This window comes from Fistularia commersonii, chromosome 31 (genome assembly GCF_037954325.1).
Source record: "Fistularia commersonii isolate RoL2024-O1a breed Wild chromosome 31, RoL_Fcom_v1.0, whole genome shotgun sequence".
Classification (NCBI taxonomy): domain Eukaryota; kingdom Metazoa; phylum Chordata; class Actinopteri; order Syngnathiformes; family Fistulariidae; genus Fistularia; species Fistularia commersonii.
The window spans coordinates 1417018-1435903 of record NC_141314.1 but is presented as its reverse complement, the minus strand read 5'-3'; the positions used below and the strand labels follow the sequence as shown (position 1 = coordinate 1435903).

The 18886-nt window shown below is 37.8% G+C and overlaps 1 protein-coding gene across 4 annotated transcripts in view; it reads right to left on the bottom strand.

Moving 5' to 3' along the window:
- The window catches only part of csnk1a1 (casein kinase 1, alpha 1), a 28761-nt gene extending 10921 nt beyond the window's left edge, over nucleotides 1-17840 (bottom strand). For 2 of the 4 annotated variants that reach the window (XM_086139283.1, XM_086139284.1), the window contains exons 1-4: nucleotides 17112-17840; nucleotides 16790-16896; nucleotides 9501-9627; nucleotides 8877-8975 (exon numbers count right to left, since the gene is read on the bottom strand). In XM_086139283.1, the coding sequence (XP_085995409.1) occupies nucleotides 8877-8975; nucleotides 9501-9627; nucleotides 16790-16896; nucleotides 17112-17234 (456 nt within the window). In that variant the 5' untranslated portion in view covers nucleotides 17235-17840. Of the gene's footprint in view, nucleotides 1-3181; nucleotides 3266-8876; nucleotides 8976-9500; nucleotides 9628-16789; nucleotides 16897-17111 lie in introns of all 4 variants that reach the window. The other 2 variants (XM_086139281.1, XM_086139282.1) reach the window with 2 other exon arrangements.
- Nucleotides 17841-18886: the final 1046 nt, after the last annotated feature.

Genomic DNA, 18886 nt, shown 5'->3' with positions numbered 1-18886 from the left:
TAATATGTAAAGGTGGAAAGTGTCAATTAATGTCACAATTATGGTCCTAAGAACAATGTATCATAACCATATGGACAACTGCCATATGACCAACTGCCAGACATGCATTGTTAGAGACCTTCATTGTAGAAATAACACCTTTTTAAATGTAAAACAACTACAGTTCTCCTGAAGAACGCCTGTGAAAATTAAACTCCATCTTGACAAGTTCCAGGGTGCGGGAATATTTGGCTGAAGATCATCATTTTGCAAATTGGTCTGTAGTTTCAATGCACAATAAGAATCCATATGTCCAGAACAAAGTCGACTAACCAACAAGCCGGACACCCAAGGACCAGAGCTATTGCACCATGTCAGTGTTCCGGATTGCTCATAATGAGGCCTCAGAGTAAACGTGGGAATTCTAAAAGTCAGGAGGCTCAACATTGCACATAACCTGTACAGACAGAAAAATACAAGACAACAAAATCGTGGGAAAAACCATTGCTATTACAGTATGGTGTGACTTAAGGCCAAAGAATACATCTGTGCAGTGGGGGCACCCAGCACTTTCAGAGTTCAAGGTGATGCCACCTGCTTACAAAAAACATGATTATAAGGTTTAGTAACAGCCATACCTAACAAAGTGTCCTAAACATTGTATACTTGAGTGTACCACTCAAGTTTATTTTGAGACCCTTTCATCTTATTATTTTTAATCCAGCTAACATAATGAGGGCTCTGTTCCTTTTTTTTAATTTAATTTCCCAACTGACAGAATGATGACCTGATGAAACTGTGCAGGGCTATGGGTGGGGTAAATTGTTCTTTTATTACAACCTCACATCACCCCAAATTTTACAATAATCTTGCTGACCAGTCTGTTTTTGTTAAATGACATGATCTGAAAAATACTGACGAACGCAAAGATTCTGCTCCTGCTGTCAGTGCAGATGCCACATCAAAGTACAAGCCAATCTACCACATCAGATGACGATGGGATGCTGCTCTATAAATAATAATAATAATAATAATAATAATATATCCTCACAACAGCTCAACAACACCTCGACACACTAGGATCGAACCAGGAATGTTTGATTCCGAAGACGATATCTCTACCTCCTGTGCCACACTGCCCCTGGAGACTAACAAAATGTAGACACTGTGGACATGTGACATAATGGTGATCCCAAATAGTTTAAAACGAAACTATTAGGTGACCCCAATTTATTTATTTATTTATTTAATTAATTATTTGAAAAAGTATGTTCCCCAAATTTGCCAGCTATTTGGACTTTAGACTGAATTACTTGAATCAGAAAATGGTAGATGCTTTTCAGAAGGGGAGAATATCTATGGAACTTTGGTCCCCTAAAAGATCCCACAGACTGAGGCTGACAAGACCCACGAAGATTTATTGTTGATCACCAAAGTAAAATTCACACAGAATATACAAAGTTTGTGTTTGGCTAAATATGACAAATTGTACAACTTTTTTTGCTTTACAAATTACTTAAGACAGTGGGGCTACATTTTGTCATGACAAACCCCCAGGTGGTACTATACAAATAGGGCTCAATGTAAAGGTCCTTTCATTAAAGAGAACAACCTTGATACTGCGACATCTCACACTTCAGCAAAAAGCTCTTGAGTAAAACTTCAAAACAAGAGTTCTTTCACAGCCTTAACCCTTGAGGGAACAACTACGGGTAAAACATGTTAAAACACTCCTATACTCTTTCTTCTCTTCGGCTGTTCCCTTCAGGGGTCGCGACAGCGAAACAACCTCCTCCATCTAACACTATTTTCTGTAGCCTCTTCTCTCACACCAACTAAATGTCATCTTTTATTACATCCAAAAATCTTCTCTTTGGTCTTCCTCCAAAGAACAAAAAGCATTCCCTTACCCCAAACTCAAATGATCTATAAAACAATGTTTAACAATTTTGAGGAACAACACTACAAGCTATGGAATTATGTCTCAAGGTAAATTCCTTGTCTGCTCACAATAGGGAATGTATGCCCAACTTCTATTAGTACTTTGTTCACTCATAGAGTTTAGTTGATTTATCAGCTTCAACAGAGTTGCTGCTTACACCTGACTTGAGGTAGCATAGTCCATTACAACACCATAGTCCATTACAACACCTCTAAGCATATTGTGCCACCTGTTGGAAATTGGTTATTGAATGTATGTAAGATAGTAAGTTAGTTTAGGCTCTGAATTGAATTAAGCTTTGCAGTATTGAAGTTATCACTCTATATTGTATGGAGTTGTTTGTAGAAATACAATTTTCATTTGCACCATTACCAATTCATGCACCCAACAAGTGAACAAGTGCAAAAACTAAATCAAGTTCGCTAGACAAAAGAAAACAAAACAAAATAATCCGCAAACAAAAAAGACACTTATCGTTTAAGTAGCAGAAGCAGCCACAGGCAGAGTCAAACTTCAGTTTTGTGATAAACATGGACGTAAATGCTTCAGGAAGAAAGTACCATGCTTTACTATCGAACCTTTACAGATAATAGTTAAAGTGACTTTAGAACAATTTTCATATAGCTTGGCACTGATATACACAAGTGTCTTCAAGTAAAAGCATCGTACTTGCAAGCTGAATGCACAAATTTATATTAACCAGAGGTTCACGAAACAACTCTTAACATCTGCCTGGATGTTCAGGATAAACCTAAAAATGCTGTTGTCTGTGCTTTTCAAATTTCAACTGGTACCATCACAATAAGATGACTCCTGCCTTTTCAATGTGCTTTGTGGATTTAAGATCAGCAGCTTGGGACTTCCTCTATGAGCTTGTTATCGAATTAATGAATATGAATAGAATTTATGACTTTAATCTTAAGATTACATTGGATTTTGCCTTTACAGTGAATCATATTCTTCCACTAAGAGACCAAACTTCACACAAGATACAGAACCTGTCATGAAGGTGGATAAAAGCCAGTATTAGAAGGGTCTGGGGCCCCTTCTTATTGCAGAACAGAGCCAGAGCAACCAAACAATGCTAGCTAAAATAAATATTACGTTCCCCTGCTGTTGATAAAGTGAAGCCTACGTGGTTGCCTATCATGAGTGCAAGATGGGTGCTGGTGGTCAGATTCACTTAAAAGTGTAGTTACGTATGATTGCAAAGCGATAACTGCTGTTGTGAGGCAGCTGGTGTTGCGGTAAAGGTCACACCTGGTTTAATCCTGAGAAAGATGGGTCCTGAGAAGAGCTAACAGCCAAGCTTCTTTTCCTCTTCCCCACTGACGAGTCTAAACACTAGGGCAGACAGTAGAGGGGCAGGGGTCAAAAATCACACAGCCTCTATCCACCTTAAGTCACAGTTTGCATGAGTACAACAGGCACTTCCTGTTGCACTCACATTTGTACAACTAACAGAGGACTGTACAGCTATGATAGTGCCTCTGTCTTTGCATCCCGAGCTGGACCCACACAGCCAGGAGGGAGGCCACATTTAACCATAGTGGTACAGATATGATCAATCAGGAAATCAGGCTAGAAGAAATCAGACGGCTGTGATTTTCTTCTGTCGGGACAACCATGGAAAGATCAACCCTGTACAATTATGAGGCCAAAAGTGTCTCTGGAAGGGTAAAGATGTTGATACTTCAAAATCATGTCTGACAGTGACAATACAGGCCAGTGCAGACAGGCAACACCACTGCTCAGAAAAGACATGGACAAGGACGTGGGGTAAAAAGTTGATCAAAAGACCATGGCTGTCCCTAATCAAGCAAAACAAAATGTGTTTCTTTTTCTGCCTACTAAGGAAGCTGTAATAGGCCAATGATAAGTACATTCCTTGAGTTATTTTTGCAGAAGAATACTGTAGGGAGTTCCTATCCTGTTATAACATGAAAAACGTCACATGCAAATTCACAAAGGCTGGCTTAAATGTAACCATCCCAACTCTCTTCAGGAAAATGGTGCTGTAAATGCATATAAGGTCTGGCTTTGCATTGATGATTTTTATTTTCCAAAAAAAAACCACACACACACGCACACACACGCAAATGATACCAGCACAAATCTATTTTAAAACAAACTGCCTGAACCAAAGCTAAAGACAAACTCTGATCATATCCTGAGGCAAGAAGCTGTCACAAACAACCCAACTATATACCTGTCTAATCTGAATTAGAAGTGGCAAAATCCAGATAAAAAGGAATCTATCACAGAATGAACTAACAGCAGAACCATTCTAGGGTTCAGGAGTAAAACCAGCACACAGTATGTGAAATGTGCGATGTTCTAAAACTGCAATTCAAAAAAAAAAAAAAACAAGAAAGACTTGTAGTTGCTTAACAACTTTAGTATGATACTAAAATTGAATGATTTAAAAGATTGTGTCAAGAAAATTTTAAAAGGATACTAAACTGTTTTAATTATAGTTCTGGTTCTATAAATTAGGTCAATTATTCAATCAGTAGTTTGGTCAGTGGTTTCATGAAGGAATCTTGTTATGACAGTTAGTACACACGGATACAGGTTATCCATGTGTCACATGTATAGGACAGCAAAAACTGAAAACAATACTAGGATTCGATGTTTGGCACCTCTTCAAACATCCAAAAGAGGATATTGATTCATTGATGATTTAAAACATTGATAGCTTTCATGAAAATGTTTGCGGCAAACAAGTAATAAATTAAAATGAAAACTATCCAATGTCGAAAACCTGGTCCTTCCAACATTGCAGACTTAAAGCCATCGGACAACCTCAGTAAAGCAACTTGCTTTCTTATTTAAAGTCAACAGTCCTGACATTCTGGTTGCCACATATTTCAGACAGATTAGGACAACTCCAAAACAATCAACACCCTATACCCTTGTACCGTTTTTGCATGTGCGTTTTAAAGTCTTCTCCTTAATCAAATTTTTCTCCGTTCAAAGAAACCACAATTGTTCACTTATGCTATCAGGTGTACACTTGCATGACTTGATTTCAAAAGTTTTTTGTTTTTTTCCCCAAGAAACTTCAGTTTGAAAATATACATATTTTGAGATTCTGTTGCGAATAAACTGTTGATCAGGTAATCAAAAGACAATGAACACTTGGCACATTGATGGCAAATGAGGCAGGCTTTCCATGACAAGCAGGGCTTTAGTACTAATACAGTAGCATTGCAGTAACAATATAGGGATGATAGGTACTATAGAATCAATTTGCTATCGAATGTTCTTTACATTACATTACATTGCATTTGGCAGACACTTTCATCCAAAACGACTGTTCTACTGCAAATAGATTAACTAAGCTTTCAAAAAGCTCATACTTGGTCACATGGCACCAAACAGTTCAACGGCAAGTGATGCTGGCCGCATGTTCACACAGGCGACACATTTTGCTTCAATATTATGTTTTAATTATGCATGACTGGTAATGAGAAAGCACTTCTGCATTTCTCCACCACATGAAGTGAGACCATTGAAAAGAAGGTATAAAAATGAGAGGAAACAGAAAAGTGGTATCTATCTCATTGAAGTCAATAGTAACCGTCTGCTGCTTAATAATGCTAAATGTAATTTTTTTGCCACTAACACTATCTTCAACATGAACAAAAAAACTTCTGACAAAGACTTATCGATAACATGCATCTATATTGCACCAGCTGGAAAGGTGTATGTCATATGCTAGTTTGGTCTTATCTGTTGGATATCGATTTCCAGGTTTAAAGGAGAGTTTAAAGTTTAAAAAAAAGAGAAAGTTTTAAACTTCATCTTTCATGGAAAGGAGCCTTTTATCTAATTTTTTGTGGTAATTTCTTGAGTTTCCAAATATGTTGTTCTGCGTCAACAAAGTTCATACACTCCAGTAACCTACTTAGTGTTTTTTGCCTTTTATGATGAAGGGCTTGTCCTGTAGCTGCAAATCCTGCTCAATATCTGACTGTGTGTGTGTGTGTGTGTGTGTGTGTGTGTGTGTGTGTGTGTCCCCGCATGCGTGCGTGTGCATGTCAGAGAGAGAACTTAATGGGATCCGGAATACAGACAAGAACCAGTACAATCCATTCCAGCAGCAGCTTCATGGATGGATCAAGTGAAGAGAGGAGGTTAAGACTAGTGGCACATGGAAACATGAAATTAGTTCCCAGATTATTTTAACCATTTTTGTGGATTATAGTTCATGTTTTTTTCTGCAGTGAATAATTTGTTAGATCAACATGACTGAAGGCATTTTCTTTTCTGCTACTTGGGGGAAGTAAACAAGGGTAGTTGGACAGGGCAGAGGATATTGTTAATTGACAAGCAATTTTTAGCTGGTTAAAAGGTTTGAAACGTCGGTTTCAATTATGTGATTGCTTGCTTAATTAAAAGAAATACCTAAATATTTTAGGACAAATTACCATATAGACATTTGCCAAAATGCATTTTAACCATATTTGAAAATAGGTTGCACAGAAGAATGAAAACACATACATTTCTTTCTATACACCAAAACATCCTTGTTATATGAAGACAGATCAAGTCTTAAAAGAATATTCAATCCAAGAATTCATGACAGTGCACCAAAAAAAAAAAAAAAAAAAAAAAAAAAAAAAGCCCCAGGTCAAGTTTGTGAGGTGTGTTCTATATCAATGACGTTTCCTGAAGACAAAGAAAAACAACACCAGAATGTCTTTTTCAAGGGATCTGAAACCATGGCCACAGCAGGACAGGACATTATGAATTCCACAATGTCAGTTATGTAATCTGGAAAAAGTTTAGATATTTAAGTTGTTGCCAGTTTAAATACAAGACAAAAAGTAAATTTTAACATCCAGTGTCTCCAAGTAAATAGGAAAGGAAGGATATTCCAGTACAGATCAAGCAACCTCACCAAAACAAGGGGGCTGTGACAACAAGCCAACTGAAAAACACAATGAAAATACTACCGCTAACAGACTGACCACTTAAACAGAGGAGCCCTAAACCAAGCTCCCCTGCTAACAGTCATGCATATTGTGAGACCTACAGCATTGAAGATGAACCACTACATCTGTTTAAACCAGTATAAAACAAGTTTGAGATGAATAAAATACAAAAAAATGTGCAAAACCTTCTTAAATTTTATAGCTGAATCTTTATTGTTTTTTTGCATGCTTCATCTTGAAAAGTGCCAATTCAAACAATGTTTTTCTGTGCTTTGGCTTTTGCCTTAACATGTTTCCTATTAGAAAATAACCTCACTGCAATAAATCTGCATTTGCCTCAACTCCACGGTCAGTCAGCAGGAAACATCAATAGATGTCTAGCTCCAGCTGCAGAGCAGCACGTTCAGGTGAAATATACATCCCATGCTCTGACTTAACCCATAGTTGCCTGTCTGCACGGGCTAGAAATTGAAGGTACAAAGGGTTCCATTTCAAATTCCAGCAACTCAAATCAGAAAATCAACATACATTATCAGCTCCATGTGCCGACAACAAACAACCTCATATGGCAACACTGTCATCGATTTGATAAGTGCTTTAATAGTGAAAAAGGAATTTTATCACTAAATAAATATTTAACATCGCATCATTTATCAAATATTGCAGTAATACATGTCAGTAAAAGCAATTGTGCAAAGGAGAACCAAACATTTGACAAATTTGAATGACTTTTTTGTTATGGCAAAAAAACTTTCATCCAATTTTTAAGCTAAAAAAGGTAAATAGATGTTTTGAATAACAAAAGATGCCATTAAAATCTGATATTCATGTTAACAGTGGCTTTTAATGTATGTTCGTAGTGTCCCTATCGTGTGTTTGTTTTAAGTACAGTGTATAAATATGAGTTTCTGTATAATACGGGTGTCAAGCCTTTCTGTTTAAGGAAGGGAAAAAGGATTAAATTCCAAAGAAACTGTATTTTGGGGATGGACTATCTGTCCTATTTATGGGAATATGACCTTGGGAGACTCGGACTTTCAACATGGCTTTCACTGATGGTAGTGGTTGATGCTTATGGTGTAAAAAACAAAACAAAACAATGAAATAAATCTTGAGAGATGGAATTTGTAGCCAGTTATTTTCTATGGTGATGTTTTTTTTCGATGCCATAAAGAATGAAAAAGGAATAACAAATGTTGTTCTGCATCAGATGATCAATCCTTGCCATCAGAGTTTAAATGTAAAATGTACTGGATTTTTTTTGTTTCTTTCGCTGCAATATTCTCCTATTTCCGTAAATAAGAATCCAGATTGTGTGTATAAATTTAATGTTGCGCTGAGATTTTCTGCAAAGTTGTCTGAGTCATAACATGACATGTGTCATGACGTGATGCATGTCAACATTGGTCTAATGGATGTCAGGTTTTAAGACGATATTTAGGCCTGATTTTACAGCATTCACATAATAAGTTTCCATATTGACAAATGTTGACATATGCACTGTCTTAACAGAACGAGTGACGAAGAATATAGATGTTTATTGCAAATAAACCGAATCATCCATTTATGAGTGTGATTGAAAATATTTTGTACATTTTCCACCATGGATGGACTTTATATATTCAGAGCTCCTCTACATTGAATACTAAACTGCTTCTTTGTTAAAACAGGATATTACAATTGTACTGTTTGCTGACTTTGATCATCAAATTACATTAATCATGCATTGCTGTGATAAAGATGAAAACACTGTCATGAAAAAACAAGCAGATGATACGTTTCTTTTTGTTTGCGAAAAGATTTCGTATACAAGGGCAATGTTTGCAGTACAAACTGAAACAGCAGTGATGGGTTGAGTCACAAGCTTGGAAAAGATCAAGCACAGCAATTACGGTGACTTTGTAGCTCACAAGATTTAGGACTGCATTGTTAATATGGCTGTCAGGACACAGGGTCAGCCAACAGCTTCTTGCAGAACCTCAGATAATCTTAATAGGAACTAATACAAGTCTTACCTTGTTACAGTGACGACCAATGCCCATGAGAAAGTTGTCTGGTTTGATATCTCTGTGGATGAAGTTCTTTGTGTGTACATACTCAATTCTGCTGATCATCTAAAATAAGAGAAAATAGTCAAATCTTAACCAAAGATATCCTAATCACTCATCATGGCAATGTGCGATAGTGGATCCACTCTACAGGGGGAAGATGATCAATAACACTGTTGACTATCATGGATTGACAATTTAATGACAATGTTTACACAGCAAAAATGTTGAGATTTTTGAAAGAGGATGAGCGCAATGGGTATTCAAGCACACAAGCACAATGTCATTTGTTAAATTTGTGTCTTCTATTCATAAAGCTATACAACAGCTAACTGGTCTCAGCAAAAACTACTCCCCAACTCTTGTCGAAATCGTCATGTTGTGGCAACTTCAGAACTGAAGAAGCCTCTCGGATAAAGGGTGACACATCTTCAAGTGAATAAATTCAAGTCCAGTAGCCACGACAAGAATTCGCCATGACCTGGATGACTGAGAACCTCCACAGAAAACTACTACCCAACTATAGTAGAAAGCCCAGCAGGATATCACAGTCTCATTAAGGTAGGCTGTGTGTTTGTGTAAGCGAGCTACCTGGTCTGCCAACATAAGGACAGTCTTCATGGTGAAGCGGCGAGAGCAGAAGTTGAAGAGGTCCTCCAGACTCGGTCCCAGCAGGTCCATAACTAGAACATTGTAGTCCTTCTCTTGGCCATACCACCTGAACAGGGAAGGAAATGTGAGCTAGGGTCCATTTGAACTAATGTAATAGGTTGAATACACATTTAATTCATGTATATTTAGAGGAGGCATTGTTCCATGAGTAGCCACCTTGCTTGTTTGCGGTTTGATGATAATAACAATAATAATTTATCCTTTTAACCCCCGTGGGGAAATTCATTCCCTGCAATTAACCCATCCTGGATGAACCATGAGCAGTAGGCACTTTGACACACTAGGAGGAACTGGGAATCGAACCACAAATGTTTAGTTCCAAAGATGACTGCTCTACCTCCTGCACCTCCTGCTCAATGACTAGAAAAACATTACAGAAATGCAGCGTGTTTACAATTCATGTAAAACTAGGTTCAGAACCCTATAATTAATGGTTAATTTCTTCAATCTGCTTGCGCCAATATCAACTTGTTATTAACTAAATTAGAAAACTTGGATACTGTATCATGTCTATTACTTATATGAAGCTGTCTAACTTCTCCAGTCAGACACGAGCCTCCAATCAGACTTAGAGGAAACTAGTTAAAAAAAATAACTATCCACGTTTGAATTATTTCTCATGCTCATTGTTACAAGTAACTCTCACGTCAACAATCATGAAATATCATGTTGAAACACAAGATATGTTGTGTATAAGGGGGCTTTAAAAAGGATACAAATGTCTAAAAAATGTTTAGTTGCTTTCCATTCTGCTCACTGAACACTTTCCATGTTCAATAGATAAAATTTTCAATACATCACTAGTAAAAATTGAGTCTTATTTAATGACTGCAAAATAACATTGCCCACATTGTGTACAGATACAGACAATGCCTACTACTGGTGCCTCAAAGCGAAACACAGATTTGCATATCTTTTTGAAAACCCAACCAGGTTAAAAACATCCAACATCAAAAGACCAGTGTTAATCATTTCAATGTAACATGTGTTGTTCAGTCCTAATACTGAGATTTGCTGATGTAAAACAAAGTTTTTTTTTCCAAAAGGAATGTGCGTATACATTCATCATAGTATTGCTGAAGAAAAGCTTAACACATGACTATAGTATGAACTTCACTTTAACTGCAAAAGATGTACCTTTACTTAAAAACAGTTGAGCTTTTTGACTGGCTATTTCTGGGTCTCTTACCAATTTTCTTACAATTGTCATAGTCTTGAAAGTGATTTAAAAGCGAGTTTGCTGATTTCACTTTGAATATTTTGTGTAGAGAATGAGTTTAGCTTCAGAGGTCAAAGTGATCAAACACTAATTTGCTTTTTGGTGGTACAGGCTACATAGTGCATCCACTCATTATCCTGCCACCAGACAGCAGTAATAAAAGCTGAAACTGACTTTCAGATATTAAAAATTGTCTTATTATCTGAAATAATGAATTAACTAAATGTGAAAAATTAAGCACAGGCTTGCCAATATGCAGTTAGTCAATCTCCCTCCTTACCGCCAGCAGTTTTCATTTTGCAGCCAATCCTATAATCTAATCTTCTTCTTCCCCTCCTCCTCCTCCTTTTGGCTTTTCGCTTCAGAGGTCACCACAGCGAATCAACTTTCTCCATCTACCCGTTTTCTCTGTATCCTCCTCTCTCGCACTAACTACCTTCATATCTTCTCTCACTATGTCCATAAATCTTCTCTTTGGTCTTCCTTGAGACCTTCTGCCTGGCAGCTCCAATTCCAGCATCCATCTCCCAATATGTTCACTATCCCTCCTCTGTATATGACCCAACCATCTCAGTCTAGCTTCACGTTATGTTTTGCTAGTACGGCAAAACATAACGTGTGCTGCTCCTCTGATACACTCATTCCTGACCAATCCTATGATCTAATATCACTGTGAAACAGTCTATAGTCTCAGGACACAATGAGAAGTTCCTCTGATTTTTTTCCCAACAAAACAATGACCTAACTGAAGCAAGACATCTCACCAATCAAGTATAAATACAAAGCAATTGGTCTGACATGTTTAGCTGTTGTACATGTATCCTTCTGCACAGAGAAGGTTGTAAAAGACCATGACACAGCTTGGGATCATCATGCATATAATGCCAGATAGTCAACTTGTGTCCACCCAATTTTATAAGACGGCATCCACAAATTAAGTGCCTGATTTCCTTATGGTGTGACAGTGTATCAAGGTAAAGGTTAATTCAAAGATTTGCATGCTTTGTATTTATTCACAGAATGTGATGAATGACTAAGAGTTTTAGTTATGTTCCATTAGCAATAGAGAATTCTAGTTTCAGTAGCAAAAAAGGCCCAATCTGACAGAGCACATAAAAAGCCACCAACAAATATATTTTTTGAATGTGTATAGAAATTCAACATTTCAGTCATAAAAAGATTTCCATAAATTTAGCTGAATGGGATGGGATTTAGCTGAAGTATCAACTGGGTCTATTTCTTGGTGGTTCAACGAAACCCAAGTAATTTTCAGTAATGTAATGTACTTGGTCTGAATGTTCACGTCCTGCAGACAATGTCATCTCATATCATTTGATAAGTTAACTTTATTGTTGCATGTCAAAAGAACATCTTTAAAGTAGGCTTTCCTTCACATTCAAATATACCTCAAAGAGTACAACACTGATTTGGCTGCCTTTACTCTTAAAAGACCTACTTGTAATCAGTTCAGTTAGGGAGCATGTTTTGTGTAACAGTGCTCATGTGAGTAAGTTCAATTACATTTAAACACAGCTGCCCCCGGGAGTTGTTACAAAGACAAAATATTAGGAGATGGCCTGTTTGAAGTTTCCTTTCTTACTCTTACTCAGTGCTTCTCAATTATTTTCTGTTACGCCCCCCCAGCAAGAAGAAAACAATTCACGACCCCCTACTTTCTGCCGCGACTATAAATATAATTTGTCAACAAAATTGTTTTAAGTACACCTCTGCATAAGAATTATATCCTTATTAACATTAAAGAATACAAAAAAGAAAGAAGTACAGTTAAACTTACAAAGAATAACTTTATTAACATTGTTTTTAGTCTGTAACAGAAAAGATTTTAAGTGTTAAGTTTCCTAGTCTCCCACTGTAGTCACAGTGAAGCCAAGGACTACATACGCTTTGTCATATTTCTTCATCTTAGCTTTGGGGTTACTTTCTTATGCCTGATTATCTTCGTCTCTCTCCGCCTTTCTATTAATTCCTGTTAAAAAAAATGTCATGTTGTCTCTTGAGGGTTTGTTTACTGCACTTCATATCGCTAGCTCGGTGCGAAAAAAAAAAAACTACACCAGAGCTAATATTCCCTGAGCACTGACGATGAGAGCGCCACAGCCAACTACTATAGTGGATGTGCAATTACAATTTATTCTAGTACGGCAAAAAAAAAAAAAAAAAAAGCATGTTCTCCAGGGTCACACTTATCCCACCCGGGGAGGCACACCCCACTATTTGAGGACTGCTCTAACTCAAAAGTTCATAGAAAGTCTTGCAGTGATCAAGTCAGCAAGACCACACGCTTACAGAACCAAAGTCTGTGTTGTCTTCACTGCTGTGATGTTTATGTGGCTGCTCTCACTATGTGAATGTAGCAGACAACCTGTGTATTTAGTGATAGCCACCATGACAATTGGTAGGTTTCTGGCCATTTGTTACTGCAAGCAGTGCTATGAAAAATCACATGATGGCTTTGTGTAGCTGAATATAACGAACATACTGTCAAAACTATCTGAGGAATGGGACGAAAGAGAAGAGTGGGACTTTCCCAAATGGTGAGCGCCTGTTGGCTATCACAGCTCCTGTGCAAACTAGATTAGACTCACAAATCCATTCATGTGTTTAATATAAATTTAAATACACGGTTCAGTGGCCACTGGTGGGTAGGTTTATCTGAGCTGAAGAGCTCTTGTCAGACTTTTATGTAGATGACAACTTTGACTGTATTCACTGAAAAACACAATAGATTATGGGGTGTATAATGTAATCTTGAACAGGTTGCCTTTATTTTTGTAATACGATGTGCTTTAGTGTAGCAATTTATCATTCATAGCAAAAGTAAAATAAGTCATAGGCCCCATGCATGATAGATAAGGAAATTCGCTGGAGCATGGCAAGCTATGACCCACATCCTACACTGGTAAGGATGGGGCTGGCTTGCGACAGAGAGAAACAGTAGCATTTACTCAAGTTAACCAGCACACAGTAAAGCCGAATGGTCCGTTGGCTGAGTGTATTACATCATACACAAGTACAAAAAAAACGGCCTCTATCAAACCCTGGGTTATCAATGGGCCCCTTTCCTCTAGATGGAAAGGTGAAATATATAATGTCAAAACAGCAATGTGGAGGAACAAACTACACTAGCAGGTGAGTTTAAAAAGGGTGACAGGTTGCGGTAGGGTGTGGGAGGCGCAACAGGACCAGCAGGATTTACAGGCTCTAACTAGACATGTCTGCAATATGAAACTAGAACTACCAGTGCAAGAATTAAATCATCATTCACCCAAAGCACTTCTGCTCCTCACAAATGTAATAGGTTTACTTCAGAAAACAGACAAAAAGCAAAAGACTAGCAGTGATCAGAAACCATGACTTTTTAACCCTAAAGATATGTCCTTTTATTATCCAGACAGTGTTTTTAGGGAATTTATTTGAGAAGAAACTTTTTCCTGCCCCATGAAAATTGCTTTGTATAGGTCAATTATATCAAAACCTGTGGACAAACAATAATAGAAATGATCTGAGATATAGGTGCATCATTGCAAGAGAGTGTGCGAATTTGTCTTTGACAATACTACCTCCCTGACAACATTTTTCACATTTTCCAAAGGCTATGATAAAAACTCAAAAACAAAACCTGAACCAGCCTCCAGTTCATGTATGTCTGTATCACTGACAGGGGTTACCTAACAAAGGTAGGGTAATTTGTAAAGATGAGTGCTAAGAGCTGAGGTTTAACAAAGTCACCGTGTCTCAGTCATTGTCTCCAGTCAGCCATGTGCCAGCTAAACAGCATACTGTATATGGTTGTGTGTGCTTAGCCAGATATAGAACAGGGGAGGAAAATTAACACCGGCCAAAACCTATTACATTCTCTCCTCTCTGAGAGCAACTTTACAAGTTAATAACACTATCTTATGGAACAGTCTGGACAAGGAAACAAAAAGACAATCAAATAATTCTCAATCCTTTTTCCTAAAGGGTCACTGAGATCTATTCTCACTAAATACCAAAATATTAAAACACACACAAATATTAAAAACAACACACCCCCCTGACTGGTTATAAAAGAAAAAAGGAAAAAAGAAGGAAAAAAAAAAGCGTGTGTGTTATGAACAACATTTAGAAAGTGTTAGGTTAAGTTTAGGTTTTTCAGGGCGGAGGCACAGAGATAATCACTCATCAGAAAGGGTGTCACTCAACAGAGAGGTACATTCAATTATAGTCAATGGTCTTAGTGACTTTGCCTATATGTACTAATGGCTATTGTGAAATGAGACTAGTCAGGTTTTAAGAGCAAAGACATTCTACAGTTAGCATTAGACTTTTATAATTCCAAAGTCTCCATTTTTTCCCCCTCTCAACCTCCTTGCTAAGGTAATCATATAGCCTTTAATATACAAGGACTCTTAAAATTAATTGAGGGATTTAAGATATATTTCAGAAGATACAGTTTCTTTCTCTGAAACAAATATCTTAGATGTTGTAGAATTGTTTCCTCACTGCAAAGTTTGATTTGCCAGACACTGAAAAACAATGTCCCCATCAAACTAATGTTTAAAATTCTAATGAGTGATATTCTGGAAAGGTTAAGATTTGATTAAAAAATCTGTCAAAAGGTCCTTCCAATTGCGATGACAAAATGTATTTGACGATTTTACTTATGGGTTCGTTGGTCATTCGACTGTCCTTTTCCACTTCATTTCAGATGTAGGTGGGACAATCCATGACAGGGTTTGAATTGGTAACATACAGTATGTTCAACTAACCTTCAATGAAAGGACTAAATCTACATAGAATCCATCTAGAGATCCTCATAGAACAGATATTTTAAGTTGTGAAATCAGGCGATGACGACACTATTTTAGTCATATCCTAAAGAAAAGGGGTCCTTACGTCTCTTGTTCTTTGACACATATGGATCAAACTAGTTGCTTGAATGTGTCTTCATCATAGTGGAGGGAAACCCACATCAGTACACTTGTAAGAGCACTTACAAGTGTACTGATACGGATTTCCCTTCACAACGATGAACACTTTGTCAAACACTTGTGCTATGTTCAGTTCTTATTATTTGTGAGAAATGAACAGACTAACAGAGCAAGAAAAGTAAGCATTGTATTTACAGGTTACCATGAATACCATAAATTTACTGTTCATAAATGTTTTACAACATTAAAATTGAAGTGATAGCAGTAAACAACTTCCATGATTGTAATGATTAATGTCAGTTGAGTGTTCATTGCACCTTTTCAATTCGATTAGCCTGTCTTCCTCGATAACTCCACTAAATGCTGCAAGCAAATTCTCTGTGCTGGTCCTATTAAATCATTTACAGTACAACAAAATTATTAGTGACTAGAGCCCATCTCTTCAGTTTGTCTGAAGAGGCAGGCGTCGAAGAATAGAGGGGCTGGATCCGTCTTCTAATGACACTCTACAGTGACAGTAGAACAAAAAATACGTCAGGCCTTACAGTAGAATACAGGATGAATATAGGCCCAAAATCACACGGATGGGACACTCTTCTACCATAAGGTTGGGATTGTTGTTTTCCGCTCTGTAGTCCGCCGCCATTTTCTAAGCGAGCAGAGGAGACATGTTGGGAGCTAACACAACAAAAGAGGAGCGGCCATTTCCAACCACCTAGTGGCTTTCCTCCCAAGAGCAGCTGCTATTAGAGCGAAAGGGGCACAACTCCAGATTCGTACGGCACATGTCGAATGACAGACACCGTGAAGTAACTCCGTTTTTGGCGTTCGTTTTAGAACCACGATGAAGACAACGGAGTAGCATTTACGCGATGTGAGGTAGATTAGCAGGCCCGACAGTTAATGCCAACAGTTGTGACCACTGTAACATCAGCCCCATTATTTCCGTGTTGATCATTGCTAACCTGATGCATACAAACTACGAATTATTTTGCCACTAGATCAAATTTTCTCATCATCGCACATAATAGTACATAGAAAGACATCTTCCTTACCGTATGTGCGGAATTCCGACGCCACCTTGTAGGATTTTGTAAAGCTTGCTTTCGTATAACAACTGTGGGTGTCTGGCTTTCTGTGATTCCAATTTTACTGCTACCTCCTGAAATTAACATACAAACATCACGTTCATACTTCGAAATTTGACCTTACTTACGACAGGGAATAATACTTGACTTTACTGACAATACTTGTAAATGCCAAATAGAATAATGCATTATTTAGTTATTTTTTCGTAAATAAAGTCTATGTTGCTGATACTCTTGAAAGAGGTCTTTACTGAAACACGTAAAAATATAGGCATTCGTGTTTAATTACCTCTCCATTTGTGATGTTTATGGCAAGATAAATGTCGCCAAAAGATCCCGATCCAATTTTACGGACAAGCTTGTATTTTCCACCGACTATGAATTCGGCTTTGGAGCCGCTGCTGCTCGCCATAGTATCCAACAAAACGACGATATCCTCCTGATTCACTTTAGGAAATTCTTAGTGGGAGTCTAACCCAAATTTCTAGTCAAACATAAGAGTCCTGGACTGGTCGATGTCGCTGATTACGAACTAACGACAGCCGTTCCTTAAATAATATAAAGAAACAGCTAATTTAATGTGAACATGCAAGTTGGCGTTATTGTCCTTTTTCATATGCAACCATGTAAACAGATATAAGACCTCCGCCCAGAAACACGGAGCGCGGTGTTAATAACAAAGTTTGTTCATCCAAACCTAAATCCCGAAAGAGCTTCCGGCCTTCGACAATCAGTCAGTAACAGCTACCTCGAAGTAGCAGCTAGTCAAACTTAGCTAACATTAGCATCAAGCTAACGTTGTCAGAAGGACCACCGCAGAAGAAATGTCCCGAATTTCCCCACGACGACGGGAAAATCCTGGTGTGTCTACAGTTCCAATTATATTGTAGTGTACAGGATCTTTTTAAGTCCTTAACAGCCTGACGACTAACTTCGAGGGTCGCAACCGTTCGTCCACAGCGCAACCCACTCACTCCGCCATCTTGTCTTCTCTACCCTTTTCTCTCAGTTAGTTTCCGTTGAGGCGATTAGCTAAGGATAGATATCTCACAACCCATTCAGGGACTGTCGGAACTCTTACCACCCTCGTGACGGACGTGAACGCCGCACCCTAAACATCTTTATAGTAGAGGGCGACACAAGAAGAACGATAAACATGTATGATTCGTCTATCAACGCCGCCTTTTAATTGTAAACTAATTTAAATGTTCAAGTAAGACAAGCCTTAAGTTATGTAACATATTTTTCAACACAGAACAATGTAATACTTCTTTTTCAGCCATCAAGTATTTGCTCTTATTATCACTTGCCATTTCTAACCGGAATGAACACAATATTCAGGCGTTGGAGTATGGTTGTCCACAACATTAATAAAAAACAAAAACAAATAAAACACTACTATTTTCAGCAGCAAATAGTAATAATATTTCTATTGGTAGACTATTAAATGACTACCACTTCTACTATCAATACGGGTCCGGAAAATACAGGTCCTGAATAAAACGTAAAAACTGGGAAAGTGAAAATTGTGTCCTTTATAAAAAGTAGGAACAGGTAGTATAGCGCTACCATCCTTTCAAATGTGATTCATGCACTCCTCGCGGTGTAGTAGTCCTTCAACTACATTCAGATCATCATCATCACCATCTTCTTTTTCTTCTTCTTAGTTTGAGGGTTACCTTTGTCTTCCAATTATTTATTTTCGGCCAAAGATATTCGAAGACCAACAAGAGGGTGTCAGATATGCTAAACCTTTTATCGAGCTCTGCCAAATTAGCCATTTGGCTGACCTGGAAGAAGAAGGCCTGTGATCGAGGGAACAACAGTACCGAATAAGACTCGCCTAAAAGTGGATTTTGATTTCTTCTCTTTAACGGGCAACCTGGGGGACTTTATTTCTACTTAGGCAATATGAGGCGTTTTGTGTTCCGTAAACAACCATGGCGAGTTGATGTTGTCATTCTCAGTTGACGCCCTGCCTCGAAGCTATACTGAGTATCTTTCATTGTTCACACTATACCTCAGTGAACCATCTGACTTCTTCTCATCCAATCCCCCGCTTCT